This window comes from Chenopodium quinoa, unplaced genomic scaffold (genome assembly GCF_001683475.1).
Source record: "Chenopodium quinoa cultivar QQ74 unplaced genomic scaffold, ASM168347v1, whole genome shotgun sequence".
NCBI classification, from domain to species: Eukaryota; Viridiplantae; Streptophyta; class Magnoliopsida; order Caryophyllales; family Amaranthaceae; genus Chenopodium; species Chenopodium quinoa.
Window position 1 is genome coordinate 127740 of NW_018744501.1, and position 23406 is coordinate 151145.

Consider the following 23406-nt stretch of genomic DNA (forward strand, 5'->3'; position numbering starts at 1 on the left):
CATGCGGCAACCTACCCTTGGTAAACATAGTGCTAAGATTACAAAGAGACAAGAAGCACTCGTCCTTAAACCAATCCGGATGGGGAACCTAGAATTGGGGGACTATAATTTCACTCCCATCATCCAGCCGGGCTGTTGTCTTAAGAAAGAGGACTTTTTCCATTATCTGGTCCCAAGCCTCAGCCAGCACTTTTGGGAGAGCACATTTCCTACCCAGCAAAGCCGGGTGCTTATTGTATCTACGCAGCCGGTGGTTAAGTTGGGGGATGGGGAAGAGACGACATAAAACTTGCTCTTCCAGTTACTCCATTTGGACGGCTTGTCCAAAGTCATTATATATTCCGGGAGCGTAGTTAAAGTATACCACGCATTCCACCCACCCGGCGCTCTGCTAAGATAGTGCATGTGCGCAAAAGCTTCCCAGCTTGGCCTAACATCCTGCAGCTCGCAGGCGACAATATATCCAAGAATGTTGACCCATGAATTGGGGGTCAACTGCCATACACCCAAGTCATACCCCTTTAGTATGGCTTTTATGCAGTGATAGAGGGGGAACCGGAGGCCGACTGTGAATGCCGCCTCATAGCAGCCGAAGTAGTTGTCGGCATTGTCCACGTTGTCGGTCCAAACGACGCTTGCCTCTACAGGTGGGACAACCACTTCCCATTTCTCCCCAACCGGCTTCTTCTTTAAGAAAGCAGGGAGTATGGCGTTTAAAGTGACCACATCCCTGGCAGACATAGTCATATCGGTTGGATCCCCCTTAGCCGACCATTTATAGGCCTCCTCGTCAATAGGGGCAGCCTTTTCAGAAGACTCTTCATCAGAGCCGGATTCTTCATCATCCGATCCCTCACCGGATCCCTCACCAGACTCTTCGGCATTAGATCCAGAACTACCCAAAATGCTATCACCCGGTGTGTTGGGTACACCCGGGGAATCTTGCGGAGTATCCTCATTTGGAACTCTCTCATACGGTTCCGCCGTCTACTCTTCATATAAAGGGACAGCCGGATCAACGGCTGCATCATCGGACTTGTAATCAGGATCTACCGCCGTCCATCTAGTCCGGGCCATTCTGTCCTGCACATGAACAGAAGCGGTCGGATTCGAAGTAGGTGAAAGTTGTCCCAAGCACCCCAAAACGGCAGTCCCAGTCCTAGACTTAGCCGTCCCTGGTGACTGGCTGACCACTGTCGTAGGTTGTGCCGTGTCTATATTGGTGAAGTCCATATCCTAATACTATGAAACCGGAAATAAAAGAGAGGAATGTAAAGGGTACAGACGGTACCTTTGAGATGAGAAGGTAGATGTGAGTTGGCTTGAAGTCACCTCAGGCGGAGAACTCCACGAATTTGTTTAAAGCTGAAAAAAGACAAAATACAGGTTAGCCTGTTTTTCATTAGCTCATACAAAAACACCATAAACGGCATTTACCGCCTGTGGTTGTTTAGAACTAGCTAGATGAAATTATATGGTTCACTCAAAGATACCCCAGATGGTATTCAGTGAGCTGGGTCAAAAGTACCCCAGACGGTGTAAGACCGGATGGGGGGTTCTTTGACAAGCATTTGTAAAAATAACTAAATGATTTGTAAGGCTCACTCCATGATACCTTAGACGGTATTAAGGAGGTTGGGTTAGAGATACCCCAGACGGTGTTAGACCGGATGGGGTCTATGGGAAACACTTGTATAAAAATAAAAAAAAATAAAAAAAAACCATCCGGTATAAATACCGGATGTAGGTGCTGCAAGAAATGTTAAGGTCATTCAAACACCTCCCAAACGGTAAATTACCGGATGAGGGTATAGTAAGACCTGTTTCAAAGAGGCATGTTCAAATCAAGACCCAAACGGTGAGTCACCGGATAGGGGTGCATTGAACGCAAATAAGAATTTGAAACTAAGGTCATGATGAAACCAGAATGATGACTCATTACTTGGCAATAACTCAGAAGTACCCCAGGCGGTGTTCCACCGGATGGTGGTGCTTTAAAAGCCATGTTATTTAAAAGGGTGTTCTATTCTAAACTTGGAAATGGGTCAAAGACCCCCCAGGCGGCTTACCACCAAGATGGGGAAACATTCAAGAGTCCTCAAAAAGAAAGAAGTAAAAGTGAAAGAAGAAAGGGATTCGGTACCTTTGTGAAATTGCAGAAAAACCACTCAACCGGTAGCCGGATGTACTTGATCTCGAAACGCCGGATGCAAGAAAACTTGAAGGAAATTAGCAGCCGGTATCAGAGCTCTCTCATAAATTTTTTTGAAAATTATGTAAAGTGTGGAGGAGAGAGGGCGTGCCTCCTATTTATAGGAGAGAGGCAGAAGGAGAAACGGTTCCTTCTGCCCTAGCAATTTGAAAAATCAAAAATGGGAGGGAAAGAGACGAACCGTCTCCTCCCAGGCGTCTGACACCTGTCACAGGTGACACGTGGACATGCCACGTCACACCTGTGAGGGGCAGATGTTTAGGGTAAAAATTACCCTAGACACGTGGCCCAGTAAAAGCTTGTCACGTGTCAACATATCAACGGTTAGTAAACAGGCTAATCAGCCTGTGACACGTGTTCACCCCTTATTGGGCAAACAGAGGCTCAATCCCTCTGTGACACGTGTCCTTGTACCCTAATTAAGGTACAGTTCTCCCCTACTATAAATAGCAGGGGTAGACCTCATTTATGGGGATGGACAAAAAAATCCAACAACCAACCAAACACAAAACCCATTGCAAACGCTCTCCAATCAAGAAGCATTTATTGTTCTTATTTCCTCTTCAAAAAGATTCTAACTTAATCTTCAGAGGCGGAACTCCTACCCCCTAGCCGGAGTCTCCGTTATTTGTGCAGGTACAGGCGAACGAAGGAGCATACTAGGAAATTGTAACTCTCCCGTAGGACACATAAAAAACCCCCAAACAACAATAAATAAGGAAAAATCATTGAAATTAAAAATATATCCTTTCTTTTTTTTTTCTTTTAATAAAATAATTCAAATAATTGGCGAATGAGATTTTAAAATTTAAATTAATTAAATATAAAATATTATCTTTTGATATTAAGAATTTCATCTAAATATATAACGAATGAGAAAAAATTCACAATTTATTTTAAAATAAATAAAATAAGAATATTAAATGATAATATGATATACTACGTACAATGAATAAATACAATAACAAATTTTATCACAAACATACGAAAAATTATAAGTTGTAAGAAATACAAACAAACCGTGTATCGCACGGCCTTCATCTAGTAATATATACAACTAGATGGAAGCCCGTGCGATGCACGGTTTTTTCATCTAAGATTTTTAATTATTTGATTTATTATATTTAATAATTTCAGACAAAATTACAAAAGTTTAATATTTTACTATGATTTATGATGAATTTATTAAATATAAATAAATTGTAAGTATAATATTTTTTTCCGTTATATAAAATATTTGATGTGAAATGATAAATTTTTGATAATTTAAATCCTAAATCATTATTCATTGTTTTACCACATCTATTTCGATAGAATCACCAACCTCGTCTACAACCAACCTACTACATCAATGGATAAATTGAATTGTGAAATGTTAGCCAAACTGAAATTGATATAAATTAAATCTTTATATTTATATAAAATAAATCAATATATTTACCAATAAATGAAAAATTGTTGTGATATAAAATCAAATCTATGCATTGGAATTTTTTCATCATTTCCAAAAATAACCAAAGTCATCCATATATTAAGAATACAACATCTAATTGTATGCCATTACATAAACAAATAATCGTTAAGTATCCTAAATAAATACAATGTAACTAATAATTACAAATATAAATTTAAACATAAGATTTTAAAAATTACCAGGACATTGATGACCTAAAACTAACACAAAATTACTAACACAAAATTTGCTTGATGAGGTTTTGTATTGATATGAAATTTTATTTGTGTCGTATGACGTGTTAGATCTGCATGTAAAAACACATTTAGTAAGTAAAACATAAACATATAATCGTTGGGTATCCCAAATCAATACAATATAAGTAATAATTAGAAATACTAATTTAAACATAGGATTTTAAAAATTAAGCTAAAAATTACCCGGCCATTGATGACCAAAAATTAACACAAAATTCTCTTGATTGGGTTTTTATTTTAAATATATCAAATCTAATTCGTTACTTTTATCTAGGTGGCGACATAATTTTTTAATTCAAAAATAAAATAAAAATCTTTCTTCTTATTGGTAAAAATAAGTATGTTTCTTATGTGGCGCTCCTAATATCTCCAAAAATGCCTACTTTATTTATATACATTAGATTAGATTATATAATGGACTTATCATTTGAGGGGTTAGTTTATTTTTGAAAAAAATTAAATTATTTATTTGAACAAGCTAGGAAATACACGTAATGTGTGTATTTTATGTGCAATATAAAGACCTATTAGGTCCTATTATTATCTTTATTCTAATATATACAAAAAACTAATAAATATTAGTGACCCAACTTTTAAAATTGGTGATAAAAAAATTGTTTTATAAAATCAAAATTGTTATTAGTATAAAAATATAAATTATTATTAGTAAAAAGAAAAATAAAAAAAAATTTGTTATAAAAAAAATTAACATTGATGAGGTAGTATTTTTTTTTTTTTAGGATGGTAGTATTTTAAATAAAAAGTTGAGGAGAAATAATTTGGATAAGTAAAGTTTATCACCCAAAACCCTTCTCACTTTATATATTAGACAAGCTACGAGACACACGCTACGCATGTGCAACATAGGATATTTTACTCATAATATTGTTATTGTAGACTTTTTTTTGAAAATCAATACTTACATAAAACTTTAAATAAAAGGTTTAAATTAAAGATCATTAAAAAAATAAATAAAAAAAAAGACAGTAACGAGTTCACTCCGCTTCTTATAACTTAACCTTTAAAAATATTTTTGATTGTTGAGTTTTCGGTATAAAAGATTCAAGACTAAAGAGTAAACATCTATAGTAATACTATGTGTTTAGATTAGATGTATATTTTTTTTTTCTTTTTATTTTCTTTTTAATACATGTTACGATTTTTTTTTCCTATGTAACAGAGATGAACCTGGTATATGTTGACTATTTGTTTATGTATTTTCCCTCATTAATCCTACCAACAACTTAAGTTATAGCACAAGGCTAAATCGAAAAAACTTTCCATATATGGCTAGCTATGTTGCGCACATCGTGCGCGTTAGGCACCCTAGTTAAAAAAAAATTAGTGAATAGTAATTTTGCAAATTGAGAAAGGCATTTTGGTGAAAGGCAAAGTTATCAACCAAGGTGCCATTTCTCTTATATAGTAATATAGATAGATAGGAAATGATAAAATCTAAAGAATAACTACCAATTAAAATGCAACACGTGTCACAATTAACTTATTTAACAGGTTATTAGCAATTTAGCTTATCACAATCTATTTTGAGCAAATGCATGTCAAATAAGGTCGTTTTATTCTAAAATAAGCAAAATGTTGTTTTATTATTGGAAGATCGGTGAAGAATACTGCTGTTACTGACAATTTTTCCCTCAAGTTTTCTAATCTATATACGTCATTTCATAGACTCTTGTATTTGCATAGAAAAAAAAAATAATAATAAATCAAATCAAATCAAATTGTAGTACGTCAATGACAATGTAAAAAATATGGTGTAAAATTTAATTAAAAAGATATTGAGTCATGTACTAAAATATTTAATTGCAAATTCCATGTATAGTGATGACTCAGGGCATTGCCCAGTCAATAATAGTAGTAAAAATAATTCAAAGTATGTATAATAATAAATAAATTCTATTCAAATAAATAAATAAATCAATAAATTCAGCGAATATTCTATGTGGCTGGTCACATTGTGTGGCCGACTAACACACACCAAAACACTAATCGAGTAACTCCTGACCGATCGAGTAAACCTTGACCAAGCAACCCCTGACCACCAAGTATCCCCTGACCGACCGAGTAACTATGACCAACTAACCCCGACTACACAGTGTGATCAACAACATGTAAAACTCATATAAATATATTCGGCGATAATGTAGTTAAAAAAAAAATTAATTTTGTAAATAACGTATCTAGTTTCGTGCCTAGAATATGAGGAAAGCTATACTACCTAAATACATAGGAGTATTTTTCAAATAATAAACTATAGTATTAAACCCTAATATAAAGTCAAAAACTAAAAGTGGATGAAAAAAGAATTTGGAGGATATCAATAACAATATCAATTAATATATATTATTAAAACTCATGGCAAGACATGCTATTTTGCCATGTGTTACTAATTTTTCCATTTGGTATATGATGTGACGCCACATCATACTAGTCCAATAATGATTGAAAAACTCCATGCATTAACCTCCATGTATTAATGTTTAGTTTAATTGAAAAACACTTCATATGCATAACACCCTATTGAAATTTCCCATAGAATGTAACTTCTTAATAATTGCACAATAATAAAATTTGTAAGAAATTAAACATTACTCCATTTCTTTGTGCATTAATTCATAAATTGTAATTATAGAGTAAAAGATTTGATTTATACATATATTACAATTGTTATTATAGAGTAATATTTTTTTTGTGCATTATGGAGTAGTAAATATATAGACATCATATTTATACAGATTTGATTTATCAAATTTATTTTTTCCACAATGGATTGATTTATCATTTACCCTACATTTATTAATGCAAAAAATTATTCTTATAGTCACACTAATTCATACAAACAACAAAGTACTTAAGGTATCATTTTAAAAAAATTAATTAAAAAAACACCTTTTAAATTCTCAGTGACAAACAAGCCAAATATATATATATATATTTATAATTCGATTATAGTAATAAATTTATAAAGGCCCGGAGCATCGCCCGGGCCAATAACTAATTTTTTAATGATAACATGACACAGATCCATTTCTGAGGTTGGGTATGATTGATGACAAAGAATAAAACAAATTAAAGTGGGATCTTGTTTCGTTCGTCATAATTAGGGGTGGGACTTCGGTCTGGCAGTTCGGTTTGACCTCAGTTTGAAACGGTTTTGGTTTGAAACGGTTCGGGTTAAAACGGTTTCATTTAGACGGCGGGTCGGTTCAGTTCGATTTTGATTAGTCATAGGTTGGTTCAGTTTCGGTTTATTTTTGTACGATTTAAATTCGGTTTGGGTCATAAACGGTTCGGTTTATAAACAGTTCGGGTCATAATCAGATCGGTTAGAAACGGGTCGCTTCAGGGGCGGATTTACTCGGGTCAATGCCGGTTCGATTTTTAAACAGTTCGGTTAATAATCGGGTCGGTTTGAAACAGGTCGGTTCAGGGACGGGTTTACCCGGGTCAATGCCTGTTCGGTTTATAAACGGTTCGGGTCATGATCTGACCGGTTTGAAACGGATCGGTTCAGGGGCGGTTTTACCGGGTTAATGTCGGTCCGGGTTCATATCGGTTCGGGTCATGAACGGATTATTTTGAAATGGGTCGGTTCAGGGGCGGGTTTACCCGGGTTAATGCTATTTCGATTCATATCGGTTCGGTTTATACTCGGTTTGGTGCTAAAATCGTTTGGGTTAGTTTGGTAATCGGTTAAATTGGATCGGGTTGAAATCGAGTTCTAAAAAGTGGTTTTGACCAGTTAGCGCGTTTTGTTTTACATCAAGTTGGGACTAGTATTTCCATTTCATTAGCCGGTCGGCATAGGTTGGTGAAAAAAATAATGGATCGAGTAGAAATTGGGTTTTAAGAGATTTTTGACCGGTTAGCTATTTTCGTTTTATATAAAGTTGGGACTTCGTCACTTTATTTTCAGACATCGGATTATATACAATTACACAAATCTTCATTTATTCAATTATTCTATATCATGTTAATATGTTATGTTTCAAGTTTGGTTATACTCTTGTTGTTGTTTATTCGATATTATCATATTAATCTATTACAAATTTATAATGTATTAATGTATTATTGTTTCATTATTAAATATATATTATTAGGTTATCAGCTTCTTGTTGGATTGTTTTAGATATCGTGTCATGACCATGTTTTGATGAGTTGCTACTTTGAATACGATAAATCGATTCAGATATCAGATTATATAGAATTACAGAAATTCTCATTCATTCTATATCATGTTAATGTGTTATGTTTCAAATTTGGTTATAGTCTTGTTGTTGTTTATTAAATATTAGTCTGTTACAAATTTATAAGGTATTAATGTATTATTGTTTCATTATCAAATATTATCAGGCTATCAGCTTCTTGTTTTAATTGTTTTAAAGATCGCGTCATAACCATGATTTGATGAATTGGTACTTTGAATACGATAAATCGATAATTGATATTGTAATAAACTAATAATTTAATGTTACGGAACTATATTTGGATGTTTAATTAAAATCACGATTATTCAATTTCCCATTAGTCTAATAAAGTAATAATTGACAATTGTTTGTAACTATTCCATAATTTTGGTGTTAAAGTTATATTGCTAAATTACTTTGTTGTCTTACCCTCTCTAATCACCTTTTAAGATTACGTGCCTACAAGGATGCAACATATATATGTTGCAACTTGCAAGTTAAGGAAAACGGGTGGGGAAGTAGAAGTATTCAATTAGATCGATCATCAACTGTTTTAAGTTTTAATAATCAGATACATTTATCGATTATCTATACATACCAATGATAGTATGATACCAATCGTACCATACATTATTATTTATTACATATACTGATATACATATAACTAATATACATTAAATATGTCATATTGAATCAATTCCAATTTCCAAACATTTGTGTTTCTTACAATTTATAAGTTACATAAAGTTAAGAGTACAGTAGTGTTTTTATTAGTACGTAGCTATGAATAAAAAAAACATACTATCCAAATCCATTATCCCATGATCCGTGTCACCGTCTTATATTAAATATCAGCCATTGATTTGCATGTCATCTAACGGCCTATCATCGCACACATTTCAATTCACGATCCGTGTGTTTTCTTTTCCACCAATCAGATCACTCTTACCATCGTCTCTTTAGTACTCTTTTTTATTTCTCCCTCGTTTTCTTAATCCTCTTCTGTAATATTATCAATTTTTTGAAGCCATGGCTGCTAATATGCTCACTGCTCTCTCGTTTTCTCTCTCATCTCCTCTTCCTTCTTCCTTTCTTCTTCTTCCTTCTTCTCCCTTCTTCCGTCTATGTTCTCCTTTCTTCCATCTCGTTTCTCCGTCTCCGTCCACCGGCACCACGCACGACGGTTTTTATGGTCAAATTCGACCACGAAACTCTAGATCTAGTTGTTTCATGATCGAATTTGGCCTTTTAAAACCAAATTCGAGGCCAAATTCAGGATTAATATATAAGGTGTTTTCGTTCTTCCTTTTTTTATTTTCTGTTTTTCTTTTTAATTTTTTTTCAAGTTGTGGGCAACGGAGGGGGCCGAGTTAGGGTGGGTGCGGCGGCCGTTAGACTGGGTTCGGGTGGGTGGGGAGGGAGGATTTTTCGAGGGAGGGAGGGAGTTTTATGGTGGGTGAGCAATTAGAGTGAGTTGGGGGGTTTCGAGGATGTTGGGTTTCGTGGGGGTGGGTGGGGTGGGGTTACGGTGGGTTTGGGTTTTTTTTCGATTTTTTTGTATGGGGTGGGGTGGGGTGTGTTACGGTGACGGTGGTGGGTGTGGTTGGGGTTGGGTCTGTTTTTTTTTTTTTTTTTTTTTTTTTTTTTTTTTTTTTTTTACAGTGACGGTGGTGGGTGGGGTGGGGTGGGGTTTGTTAAGGGGGTGGGGTGGGGTACGTTACGGTGATGGTGGTAGGTGGGGTGGGGTATGGGTCTGGGTTTTTATTATTTACGGTGACGATGGTGGATGGGGTGGGGTAAGGTTTGGGTCTGGGTTTTTTTATTTACGGTGGGTGGTGGGGTGGGGTGGGGTGGGTTACGGTAATTATGGTGGGTGCGGGGGTGGTGTTAGGGTGGGTCTGGGTTGACGTTGGTGGGGTGGGGGTGGGTTACGGCAGTGTCGGGGCTAAAATTGCAAATTATTTATGGGGCCCTGTTCAACTTTTTAAAATGGGGCCTTCTACTCGATAAATTCAATGCCCAATTTTTATTTGATAAAAAAATTCGTTACATCAGATAATTCCTCAAAATTAAATTTTCCTGCTTAGCACTGTGCAAATGTGTTGTCTTCTGCTTTTTATTTGTAGTGCATTCCATTAACAATATTTTGTTGATGTAAGTTCTGTCGTATTAGTTCTAGCCCTTCACTTTTTTTTATTTGCTATGTTGTTATTATGTACTGTAGAATACTAGAATGTTATTTTGGTTAATTAGTAGAGACCTTTTTATATCTAGTCTTTAAGTCACTAATTTTCTGGGTAAAATGAAGTTCAATCAACAATTTATCAACTGGGTTTTCTATTTTAGGAGAGAAAGAGTGAAAACAGAAGAATCACAAAGAACTTGGCAATTTAATTAATTGGGAAATTCTCTCTCATATAACAACAAACAAAAATCCCCATTTAAACACAACGTACATTGCATTTCCTCATTTTCAATTCTACCCAGTTCGGTATTAACCTCAATTCAACAATATTGCACTAAAAATTCCCCAGAAAAAAAATAAATAAAAACAATAAAATTAAACATGTTAACCTGTTTTAAATTGCAGAAGCCTTCATACACAACAAGCGTCAAATCAAAAGTCTTCACCAATGACAAAACCATTGAAATTATGAACTAATATGGGGAAAAATAATTTTGGAGATGAAAAACTTTGAAAATTAATTGAATAATTGAAGAAAATGAAGATAATAATAGAAAGTAAATAAGAAAATATAGAATTTTAGAAGATATAGAGTATTTTTGGAATTAGAATAGTAAATTGAAAATTTTTTGGGAAAAAAAAAATCTGAATTTTTGGGAAAAAAATTGGGTTTGCTTGTTTAATTGGGCGGAGGTTTCTAGAGGGAGGCTACATTCAATGTATTTGGATGAATTCGAAGCCAGCTGCAGCTCCCATAAAAATTAGAAAATTGTATCATGCATGTCTCGAACCCAAGACCTTGTATACAAAGTACAATTGCTCTACTACACCAACTGCAATTTCATAATATTATATCAAACTTAATTACATATATCTAGATTTTGGGGCCCCTCAAATTTGGGGGCCCTGTTCCATCGACCACCTCGCTCCGGCTCAGAACCGCCTATGGATTACGGTAACGGTGGTGGGGTGGGGGTGGGTTACGGTAACGGTGGTGGGTGGGGGGTAGTGTTAGGGTGGGTCTGGGGTGACGGCGGGGGTGGTGTTAGGGTGGGTTACGGTGGTGGGTGGGTGGAGGGTGGTTGGATTGGGTGGGTGGCCAAATTTTTTCATTTTTTTATTTAATTTATAACTCCTAATTTAGTTATACAAGAATATAATTTTAATTTGATAATAGCAAAAAAATTTACAAATTTAAATCAATAATTATATGTAAAAAAAAATTGTACTGTTAAATTATATTAAACATCAAATATATTTCATGGTATTCTAACAAATTGTTAAAGGCTGTAAATAGTTCAATTTGAATGGAACGGGTTGTAAACGGTTCGGTTTAAATAGTTTGTAATCGGATCGGTTTAAACGGGTTGCGGTTTGAAAATAGTTCGGTTTAAACGGTTTAATGGGTTATAACAGTTCGGTTTAAACAGTTAGCGGGTTGTAAATGGTTCGATTTAAACGGTTTTTTCCTACGGTTTAAACGGTTTCGGTTTATAAACGGTTCGGTTTAAACAGTTAGCGGGTTAACATTAATCGGTTCAAACGGTTTCGGTTTATAAACGGTTTGGTTTGTTATTGGTTTACGGTTCGTAACGGGTTAACATTAATTGGCTCGGTTCGGTTTCGGTTTGACATTATACGGTTCAGTTCGGTTTTCAGTTTAAAATTAGTGGGTTATAAACGGTTCGGTCCGTGATGGTTCGGTTCGGTAACGGACGGTTTCATGGTTCGGTTTGAAAAGTCCCACCCCTAGTCATAATGAATGCTATTAGGATCGATATACTCCCTCCGTTTCAGAATGATGTTTCTGTTTACGTAAATCAATGCAAGTTTTGTAAATTTTTGACGCAAATATTTTTAATCTCACAGTAGAAAAAATTATAAAAGGTAGATATTAATAATGTATACACCAAGGTGAATCAAACTAGACCCCATATGACTATTTTTGTTCTAATATATAGAATTAGAGAATATTAGAGGAGTTTTACTTATTTTTAAAAGTCAAAAGATTTCAATCAGTATTATCATTGTGAAATGTAGGGAATATTTTATTGGAAAAATACACATTAATAACACCAACTATGACAATTTACTTTAAATAATCTCAACTAAGGTTTATCATCTAATATCCCAACTATGCTGTCAGTTTGCCTATAATGGTTCCAATGACCGGTAACCTTCAGAAAAGTTTTTTTTTTTTTTGGATTTTAATAGTCACGTGTCACCACGTGATTAATCCAAATTTTTTTTAAAAAAACCATAAAAACAAAAAGTTAAAAAAATCCCAAAATTCTCAGCCATCCTTTCCCCCACCGGCTGGGTATTCAAATTGGAGCACAATTCAAAGATTGAAGACGTTGGAGTCCGAAATTGATGTAATTGGTGGCGAATTGATGATTGTTGGTGGTCGAATAGGTGAAGTGTAATTGAGGCGGAGAAGGTGGTTGGGCGGTGCGTGAGGTTGCGTGGCTGGTGCTTCATAGTTCGGTGCGGAGGTTGATGGTGGTTTGAAGGAGCAGGGGAGTGCGAATTGATTGGTTGGTTGGTGCGTGTTGGTGAGCTGTGTGGCTGGCTGTATGTAGCGGGCTGTAGGAGCTGAATTGGTGGTTGTTACGGCTGAATGGGCTGTTGTTTAAAGCTATAGAAGATGCGAACATTGTTGGTGGCTAGTTGAAGTGGTGCGGGCTGTAGTGTTGTTGCGGGAGTTGTGGCTGTGATGGGTGAGAAGGGTTGGTGGGCTAGTGTGCTGAATTACTGGTCGTTGCGAGTGATGCATGTTGTTGTTGGATGGGTGGTTTTGGGGTTTGGGGTGGGCTTGATTGGTGGTTTAGGGTTCGGGGTGGGTCAGATGGGTGGTAGAGGGCCGGCCGGCCGATTTCAGTGGTTAAAGGAGGTGGCTGGCCGGTTTTCGGTGTGGTTAGAATTTGCCGGTAGGGGAATGGGTGGCTGGGAATTTTGGGTTTTTTTTAATATATTTTTATGTTTTTATTTTTTTTTTTTTTAAATTTTAGACCAATCATGTGTTGACACGAGTCATGGTTATCTATTATAATAGGTCGTTGACTGGTTGGGACCATTGAAGGCAAACTGACAGTATAGTTAGTTGGAATTATTAGATAATAAACATTAGTTTAGATTATTAGAAGTAAATCATCCATAGTAGGTATTTTTAAAGTATATTTTACCTATATTTTTTTATTTTATAGTTTTTACTAATATTCTAGTAGGTTATAGTAAAAAAAAATATGCATTGACACACGTAGACAATTAAAATAGAAAGTATAAAAGAAAACAAGGAAATACCACATAAATTGGCTTACATATTTTAGGAGCAAAATTAACGTTTATGGAAATAGATTTCACGTATAAACTCTTAATTAAGACGGACCATTCATTAAATTATTGTAAGACGGCTTAAAGTTATCCTTATATACTAAAATATAATGTTACCATTGTCCTAACATAAACTTTACCCCTAAAAAGCACTTACAATGTACTAGATTAATCATATTAGCCTTCATATCATGTATTCTTTAGAAATTATGTAATAAAATACAATCAAACTCATTACAAATAAAATTACCCTGGTTTCAAAAAATATATATAAATAAAAAATAAAATTTACCCTAAAAGAGATTAAAGTTACCATTAAAATAGTTAAGTACCTTAAATTGACCGTCTTACAATAAAATTAACTTAAGTCTGCCTTATATAAGACCTGCTGAAAATATTTTTTACTTTCTCTGTTCTTTTTTGTTTTACTCACTTTCTATTTAATGTTGTTATTTTTTATTCTACTCACCTTGGTTTAATTAATTCTATTTTATATTTAGCATAACACTTTTACTATCTTACGTACCCCTTCGATCAACCTCACAATAATAAATTTTTTGCATATTCTCTCTCCTACATACTTTATTCACCTTTTTTCTTTCCCAAACTCATCCTTTTAAATTATATTATCTCTCCAATTGTATTTTACAATTACTCACATTCTTTAATATTTTCTTAAATTACGTTTCTACATACAATACTTTATAGATCATAAAAGAGCAAAGCGGGTACTAAGGGTCTTAGGATCAGGATCTGCCCCAGTTGATCATTCTGTTAAACATATCATGTTTATCTAATGGGTCAATTGTAAATATTAGGAACAAGGAAGCATGCTAACTATTCACTAAACTCATATTTGACGCCATTTGAAGGTTCTACCAATTGACGTCATTTGAAGTTTCTTCTTCCATGGAAATGGATTCTTGAAGCTTCCTCCTTATGACTCACCATCTCCACTACCTTAATTATTTCCCACGGCTTAGTCGCCGAATCAAATGATAACCCTAAGAGTAATGGAGAAATGAAGGACATGCTTAACCCCAAAGGGTACGACTTTTCGTCTTCCTCCATTAACATAGTTCGTGAGCTTGATTTGCTCTATTGCACCTGTTGATTTTGCTATTAAAGCTCTTTGAATCCTCCATTTTTCATTCACGTCGTTAACCTCTTTTATTCCCAAAATTACAAAGTTATCCATAAGTAAATGCAAATATTGACTATAATACCCTTTGAAAAAATAGATTTTGAAGGTTAACTTCTATTTTCCCGAGAACTATTTCTAAAACACAAATAATTCTGCAATTCAATTCGAATGCCATGTCACCAGTATTGAAAAATTCATCATACACATCATTTTATTATTAAAAACAAATATTTTATTGCTTTTTTTATTTAAAAAAAAAAATAACAAATACAGCACAATTACAATTTAATGTCTAAATCTAAAGCGTCAATTTTGAAGGTTAGATAACGAGAGGCGGATGAGAGAGCCTTTGAATTTTCCATGTTTTTTGTATTATCCACCGTAAGTGGTACAACTCATACTAGTGTACAATATTTGTTTTTAATAATAAAATGATGTGTTGTTATTTAGTTCCCTTTAATTTATTAATTTTAAAAATAAATTTGAAGCTATTTTAATTTACCGCCTGAACTCATAACATACGTAAGGATATAATTGTGTAATACATACACAATTCAATTATTTTTTTTTTTTTTTTTTTAAAAAAAAAAACACAATTATAATGTAATGTCTAAATCTAAAGCGTCAATTTTGAAGGTTAGATAACGAGAGGCGGACGAGAGCCTTTGAATTTTTCATGTTTTTTGTATTATCCACCGTAAGTGGTACAACTCATACTAGTGTACAATATTTGTTTTTAATAATAAAATGATGTGTTGTTATTTAGTTCCCTTTATTAATTTTTTAAAAAAATTTGGAGCTATTTTAATTTACCGCCTGAACTCATGACATACATAAGGATATAATTGTGTAATACATACACAATTCAATTATTTTTTAATTACATTTTAATGTCTAAATCTAAAGCGTCAATTTTGAAGGTTAGATAACGAGAGGCGGACGAGAGAGCCTTTGAATTTTCCATGTTTTTTGTATTATCCACCGTAAGTGGTACAACTCATACTAGTGTACAAAATTTGTTTTTAATAATAAAATGATGTGTTGTTATTTAGTTCCCTTTATTAATTTTAACAAAAAATTTGGAACTATTTTAATTTACCGCCTGAACTCATGACATACGTAAGGATAAAATTGTGTAATACATACACAATTCAATTATTCTTCATAAATGCGTCAAAAAAAATAAAAAAATAAAAAATTCTTTATAAAACATAACATCTATATTTTACATAATTAGCTATAATGTACTCCATATATGGTTAAATATGAAAATAAAATTGTCCTGGATAGCTATTATTATGAATTAATTATGCCCATCATTACTATATGTATTTTACCACTACAACTAACATCTAGAGATTTATAATTTATCTGCCACTTCTCAGAGAAGAGAGCAAGTGAGAGTCGTATGAATTAGATTCGATGCCACTACTACAACCACCATACTCGTCTGATCTTTGAATTTCCCCGAGCAAAGATTCACAATCTTTTTTAACAGATCCATCATCATTCCATGGATGGGAACCATGAGATCTCTTTCTGATAGTCTCCAATTCCATTGCAACTTCCTTCATGGTAGGCCTTTCCTCTCCTTTCAACATCAAGCACCATTTAGCTAGATTAGCCATTTGTTGTATTGCTTCAATTGTTCCCTCGCTCACTATGTTCATGTCAGGAATGTCCGACAAGTGACCTTCTCTTAACTTGAGGAGGAAGTGCATAGCGAGACATTTCTCAGCTTCGGGCCTAGCAGTAGAAATGGCCTTTTTCCTTGTCAATAACTCCACCAAGACAACACCAAAACTGTAAACATCACTCTTTTCAGTTACTTCACTTGTCTGCAAATATTCAGGATCCAAGTATCCTCGGGTTCCTAATACCATTGTAGCAAATTGACTCTGTTCCGGTGGAACCAATCTTGAAGCTCCAAAATCTGTCACCTTTGATTAGGGGATTTTGCTCCCACCAATCGGAATGCGCCACGTGGGCCAATCAAGTCCTGCCAAGTGTCCCCCAGTTGGAACTATCAGGGCTTGCCACGTGGCACACGCCTATTCGTCCACCCTAGACCTATTATGTCATGACACGTGGCATACTCCATGCCTAATGGAGAAACCGGCCACCTAGGCCCAACTTCCAAGGGAAGCCCAATCAGCCCAAGGTTAACCTAAACCTAGGATTGGCACGTTTCCCAAGGTTATAAATACCTCCCTTAATCCTCATTAAGGGGGATTACGCACATTAAACACTCTCACCTAGAGAGACCCAACCACTTTAATTTCCGCATTAATTACTCCTTAATCAAGTACTAACTTGACCGTCGGAGGCGGATCTCCAATCATCCGGAGCATCCGTTTGTTTTGCAGGTACAGGCGTCCGGTTCCAGTCTCGGAATTGTAACTCTACCGCAGGACATCAGAAAACCCCGAAACATTTTGGCGCCGTCTGTGGGGAGAGTACTTCTAAGATGGCATCCACGTCTGTACCGACTCCTGAAGAGAGGCGTCCCCTAGACGACCCTCAAGTTCAGTCGGACCACGATACTGAGAATGAATTTGAAGTTGAAGCTCACAGCTTCAGACGGGACCCTAAGGGCCCGACGCACCCGTCATACCGAAAGGAGGGAACGAGAACATCTTCAAACTGGACCCAGTGATCCAGCCGGCGCACCGCCTGTTTAGCAGCAGCCGGCTGATGGGTCTGCTCCCATTACAAGAAACGAACTCATGACCTTCATGAGGGGCTTCAAGGGAGAGATTCAAGAGTTTCTCAACAAGAAGCCTGCTTTGGCCAAGGAGCAGTCGGCTAAGAAACCTTCCACTTCAGGGAAGAGGAAGCCAGTTCAAGGGCGAGAGGCGACCCCTCATCCTAACTCTAGGAAGTGGGAGCCGCCTGCCCTTGATTTCACAAAGTACCGCTTTCCTACTCCAGGAAAGAGGAAACCTGTTCGTCATATTCAGGCGGACGGGTCAAAGAAAACATACACAGATGCTCGGTTATTGCTAGAACAGAAGAAGAATGACCGGTTGTCAGAGTCGGCCTCCACTTCAAACTTCCAAGACAGTCTGCGCAATACCTCGATGAGGCATACTCAGTCGCATCATGAGAGTCAGTTAGGCGGTACCTCCCGTCAGTCCGGCTTTCATAGTGACCAGGCGGTACCAAACTTACCATTTGTACCGCAACAACAATATTTTTTGCAGCCACCTCTGTTTGGTGGGCATGCCGCAAATAATGTCCAACCTATGGACTGGCAGCTACGGTTGCTTAGACTTAGGGAACAGCCGTCGGCCTTCTCCAAGGAAATTGCTGAAGCCGCTCAGCCGGCCAAAGTGAAAAATGTATTAGTAGGCGCCTATGACGGCACTACTAACCCAGAAGACCATTTGATGGCATTCACCAACCTGATGTACCTTCAAGGGTTGGATGATCCCACTTGGTGCAAGTGTTTCCCAGCGACTCTCAAAGGAATCGCACAACAATGGTTCGGCAACCTGCCGTCTGGTTGTGTGAATAACTTCAGGACGCTTGCTTACTTATTCACCTCTAACTTTTCCATGAACATACCTGCGAAGAAGACGACCCTTGATTTAGGAACGATTCAGCAGGGCGAGAAGGAGGGGCTTCGTTCTTACATCAGGCGGTTTAACCTGATGTGAATACAGATTCAAGGGTTACTGGATGAAGTAGCCTACACTGACTTTTTCAGAGGCCTCAAAGACGGATCGACATTCAAATTTGATTTGGTCCGAAAGAGGGTGGCGACTCTTCAAGAGGCCTTGATTGAAGCGGAAGCCTATATACAGGCGACTGATCTTTGTAGTACAAAACAGTCGGACGGGAAAAGGTTCGACAAAAAAGAAGGGCGACAGAAACAGTTGTCGAACAAAGATGAGAAGAAAAGAAAAGAGGTCTGGGCGGCTGATTCCTCTAAACAGCCGGCATAGAAGAAGAAAAAAGAATTCAAACCATACTCCCCAAAGTATGCGTTTAGCAAAGATAGCCAAGCTATCCTAAAGGAAATCAAGGGACGGACCTCAATTGAGAAGCCGGTCCCTATGAAGGGTTCTGCAAGCAACCGGAACCAAGAAAAATTTTGCGCCTATCATGAAGATGTTGGTCATCACACCAACGAATGCATCAGTCTCATGCGGTATCTGGACCGCCTGGCTGAGCAAGGCGATCTTGACTCTTATGTCAAGAAATCCACGGGGAACACTTCCTCGAAAAAGCAGTCGGCCAAAAAGAGTCAACTGGCCGACAGCTCTGATACAGATGATGCAGTCGTCTACACCATTGCAGGCGGCTTCGCAGGAGGCGGTCCCACTATTAGGGGCAAAAAAGACAACATCAGGCGGCTAGATGTAAATTCCGTTCACCAAGAACGACCCTCCAAATATTCATTTCCTGAGATTGTCATCACTGAAGAAGATCTAGGAGGGGTAAGGGGGCCGCATGACGACCCTATCGTTATTGAGTGTAAAGTGGCCAACCAGAGAGTTGGCCGAATCCTTATAGATACTGGAAGCTCCTAAGATCTTATCAGTAGCAAATGTCTGTCAAAATTAAAATATCAGACTGATTGCATACATCCGGCATCCCACCCTTTAGTAGGGTTTGGAGGAGGAGTCGTCCACCCAGTGGGACGAGTGGATTTACCCATCCGCCTGGGTGAAAAAGGGGAAGGACGACACATGGTAGTCCGGTTCCCGGTAGTAGAAGAACTCTCGGCCTACAACATGATTCTAGGACGACCAACCCTGAATAATTCCAAGGCTGTTATAATCCCATCTCTTATGTTGCTCAAGTTTGAGAGGGATAATGGAACAGTCGGGTCCCTAAGGGGAGATCAGAGGATGGCTCGAGAGTGCTATCTCTCGGATATCAAGCCCACTGTTATGACTGCTGGATCAAGTGGTGGAAAAACAGACCTTGACAATGTCAAGGAGAGTGCGCCTGTTCAAGAAGCAGGCGGCAAGAAGAGAAAGGCAGCCCAGACGGGGGCCGCAAGAAAAGACAGAAAATAGCAATCATTGGCGGAGGAGCGGTCGGACGAATTCCGCCCTCACCCGGCTGGTAAGCATACGGACCTGATCTTAAACGACTCACGTCCTGACCGAACAGTCAAAGTTGGGACGACTGCTCTGAAAGTCTTGGGTGACGATTTGCACAAACTATTGAAAGAATACAAGGACATCTTTGCATTCGAAGTCCACGAAATGCCAGGCATTAGTCCTGACCTGGCGGTACTTAAACTGGCTGTGGATCCGAAAAAGAAGCCGGTAAGGCAGAAGAAGCGGAACCATGGCGAAGAAAGAAGTCAGGCGGCAACCACCGAAGTCAAAAAACTGCTTGATGCAGGGTTCATTCGGCAATGTTACTTCCCAGACTGGGTTGCAAATGTGGTGCTTGTTAAAAAGCCGAATGACACCTGGCGAATGTGTGTAGACTACACAGACTTAAACAAAGCATGCCCCAAAGAAAGTTACCCTCTGCCTAAAATTGATAACCTGGTCGACTCAACATCCGGCCATGCCTTAATGAGCTTTATGGACGCCTACTCTGGTTTCCATCAAATTCCTTTATGGAAGAAAGATCAGGAGAAGACGGCCTTCGTCACTGATCAAGGGTTATACTGTTACACGGTTATGCCGTTCGGTCTTAAGAATGCCTCGGCCACCTTCCAGCGAATGATAAACACTGTGTTCTTTGATCAAATCGGGAGAAACGTCGAGGCATACATTGATGATATGATTGTCAAGTCTAAGCTTCAGACAGATCATCTGTCGGACCTCCGAGAAACTTTCGCCACACTCAAGCGGCACCATGTCATGCTCAATCCCAAGAAATGTGTATTTGGAGTTGAGTCTGGGAAATTTCTCGGATTCCTTATCAATCATAGAGGAATAGAGGCGAACCCTAAGAAGGTGCAGGCGGTAATCGACATGCAGTCGCCTCGTACCGTCCGAGAGGTTCAGAAGTTAACAGGTTGTCTGGCGGCCTTGGGAAGATTTCTAAGCCGATCAGGCGACAAATGCTTATATTTCTTCCAGGCCATTAAGAAGAAGGCAAGGTTTGAATGGGGGCCGGATGCTGAGGCGGCCTTCCAGAAATTGAAAGTTCACTTGCATTCCTTGCCAAGGCTGGTCAGCCCTCTGCCCAAATAAGTACTCTACATGTACCTGGCCGTCTCTAATCATGCGTTAAGCGCTGTTCTTCTTGCTGAAAGAGACGGCTGTCAGCTCCCGGTCTACTTTGTCAGTCATGTATTGAAAAATGCTGAGTTGAGGTATCCCTTAGTGGAGAAATTTGGTCTTGCACTCTTCATGGCTGTTAAAAAATTGAAGCCCTACTTTTTGGCATATGCAGTCGTCGTGTATACAGATCAACCTATCAAGCGGCCACTGACCACCATGGAGTCGTTAGGTCGGATGATCAAATGGGCCATAGAAATACAGAGCCTCGAAGTTACTTTCGAGCCTAGAAAGGCAGTGAAGGGGCAAGCCTTTGCTGACTTTATTGTTGAGATGACTCGTCCCCCTGATTCTCGAGATCCAGACCAAGTCTGGAAGGTATATGTGGATGGAAGCTCTACTTCAAATGGTTGTGGAGCAGGCGTCATATGTCAGTCGCCAGAAGACGACAGATACGAATATGCTCTACGCTTCAGTTTTCAGGCCTCAAACAATGAGGCAGAATATGAAGCTTTACTAGCCGGAATCCGCATGTGCAAGGCGGCAGGGGCACGAAAGATAAACTCCTTTTCCGATTCACAATTGATAGTGAGTCAGTATAATGGCGAATACGAAGCAACCCATCCGGCCATGATCAAGTATTTACAGGCGGTACGACAGGCAGTCGGTTCCCTTGAAGATTTCCATCTGACTCAAGTGCCGAGACAACAGGCATCCGCCTCTTGTGCCATCATCCGCCTCTTGTGATACTCCTCGAACTGTTTTTTGGGAAGTAATGGAGAAGAGAAGAATCGAGGAAGACCCTATTGGAATCCTAGACATAAGCTCAACCAGGATGGATCCAATCAGGGAATATCTGACAGACGGTACCCTGCCGGATGATCATCACCAGGCGGCTGCGCTGAAAAAAACAGGCAGCCAGTTTTGAAATGATAAGGGGAGAACTTCACAAAAGAGGGTACTTTCAACCCTACTTAAAGTGTGTTACTCCAGAAAAGGGACGAGAGATACTAGACGATCTTCACTCTGGTTACTGCGCTTCCCATATAGGTGGTAGGACGCTTGCTCAAACGGACAAGGTGGCAGGGCTACTTTTGGCCTACTTTAGAAGCAGATGCAATGGAGATGGTGAAAAAATGTGACAAGTGCCAAAGGTTTGGCAAACTAATTCACCGTCCGGCTACTGACCTCACTACCATTCATAGTCCCCTACCGTTTGCTAAGTGGGGCATGGATATTCTGGGCCCCTATACACCTGCTACAGGCGGAAGGAGGTACATACTTGTTGCAGTCGACTACTTCACTAAATGGGTGGAGGCGGAGGCTGTAAAGGGAATCAAGACGAAGGATGTAATTTCATTCATCTGGAAAAATGTCATCACTCGGTTCGGGGTTCCCATGTCTATGGTCTTTGATAATGGTCCCCAATTTGAGACGCCTGTTCTCAAAAGCTGGTTGGGTGACCAAGGAATTGCACACCACTTTGCATCAGTCGGCCGTCCACAAGCAAACGACCAGGTAGAAGCTTTTAATAAAATCATCTCAGACGGTCTCAAGAAAAAGATTGAACAAGCAGGCGGCCTATGGGCGGATGAATTGCCACATGTTCTCTGGGCCGTTAGGACGACTAAAAAAGGGGTGACTGGAGAAACTCCATTCCTCCTAACTTATGGTGCGGAAGCTGTTCTTCCAATAGAACACTACGAGCCGACTCTTCGAGTAATGCTATATGACGAAGAGGCAAATTGGGAAGCCATGCGCCTGGCATTAGACTCACTCCCAGAAAGGAGGGGCAATGCTGTCTTGCGCCATGAAATATACCGCTTGAGAATGACTAGATCATACAACAAAAAAGTGCACAGGCGTCCACTCAAAGTGGGGGACTTTGTACTTAGAAAAATGGAAGCAGTTGGTAGGGCTAATGAGTCTGGCAAACTAACTCCCAACTGGGAAGGACCCTACCGAATCTATGAAGAGGTCAGGGACGGTACCTACCGTCTGGAAACACCAGACGACCAACCGTTGCCTCGAACCTGGAATGTAGATAATCTTAAGAAATATTTCTTTTGAATGATGTAAATAGTCGAGGGCTACTTAATAAAAGTTTGACGTTTCATTCAATTCTGTACTAAGAGGGGCATGCCTACTGACAAACAGTCGACTACTCTCCATGTTTAATTTTCATTTTTACCTAAGAGGGGCATGCCTACTAACAAACAGTCGGCTACTCTCCATGTTTAATTTTTATTCTTACTTAAGAGGGGCACGCCGCTTGTTCCACACAACCGGTTACTCTCCCATAACACAGTTCATTAAGAACTATCAAAGGCTCATGGCTAAAATGATCAGACCAGGCGCCAAGCCAACTGATCCAAATATAAATTCAATTCGACCTGTCTCAACATTATAGCAGGCGTCCGGCG

General features: G+C 38.2%; 1 protein-coding gene across 1 annotated transcript in view; it reads right to left on the reverse strand.

Moving 5' to 3' along the window:
* Positions 1–15411: 15411 nt before the first annotated feature.
* LOC110697891 (wall-associated receptor kinase 2-like) overlaps positions 15412–23406 on the reverse strand; it is a 33028-nt gene continuing 25033 nt past the window's right edge. Inside the window, exon 5 of the mRNA XM_021875296.1 lies at positions 15412–16729. Within this exon, the coding sequence (XP_021730988.1) occupies positions 16157–16729 (573 nt within the window). The 3' untranslated portion in view covers positions 15412–16156. The remainder of the gene's footprint in view (positions 16730–23406) is intronic.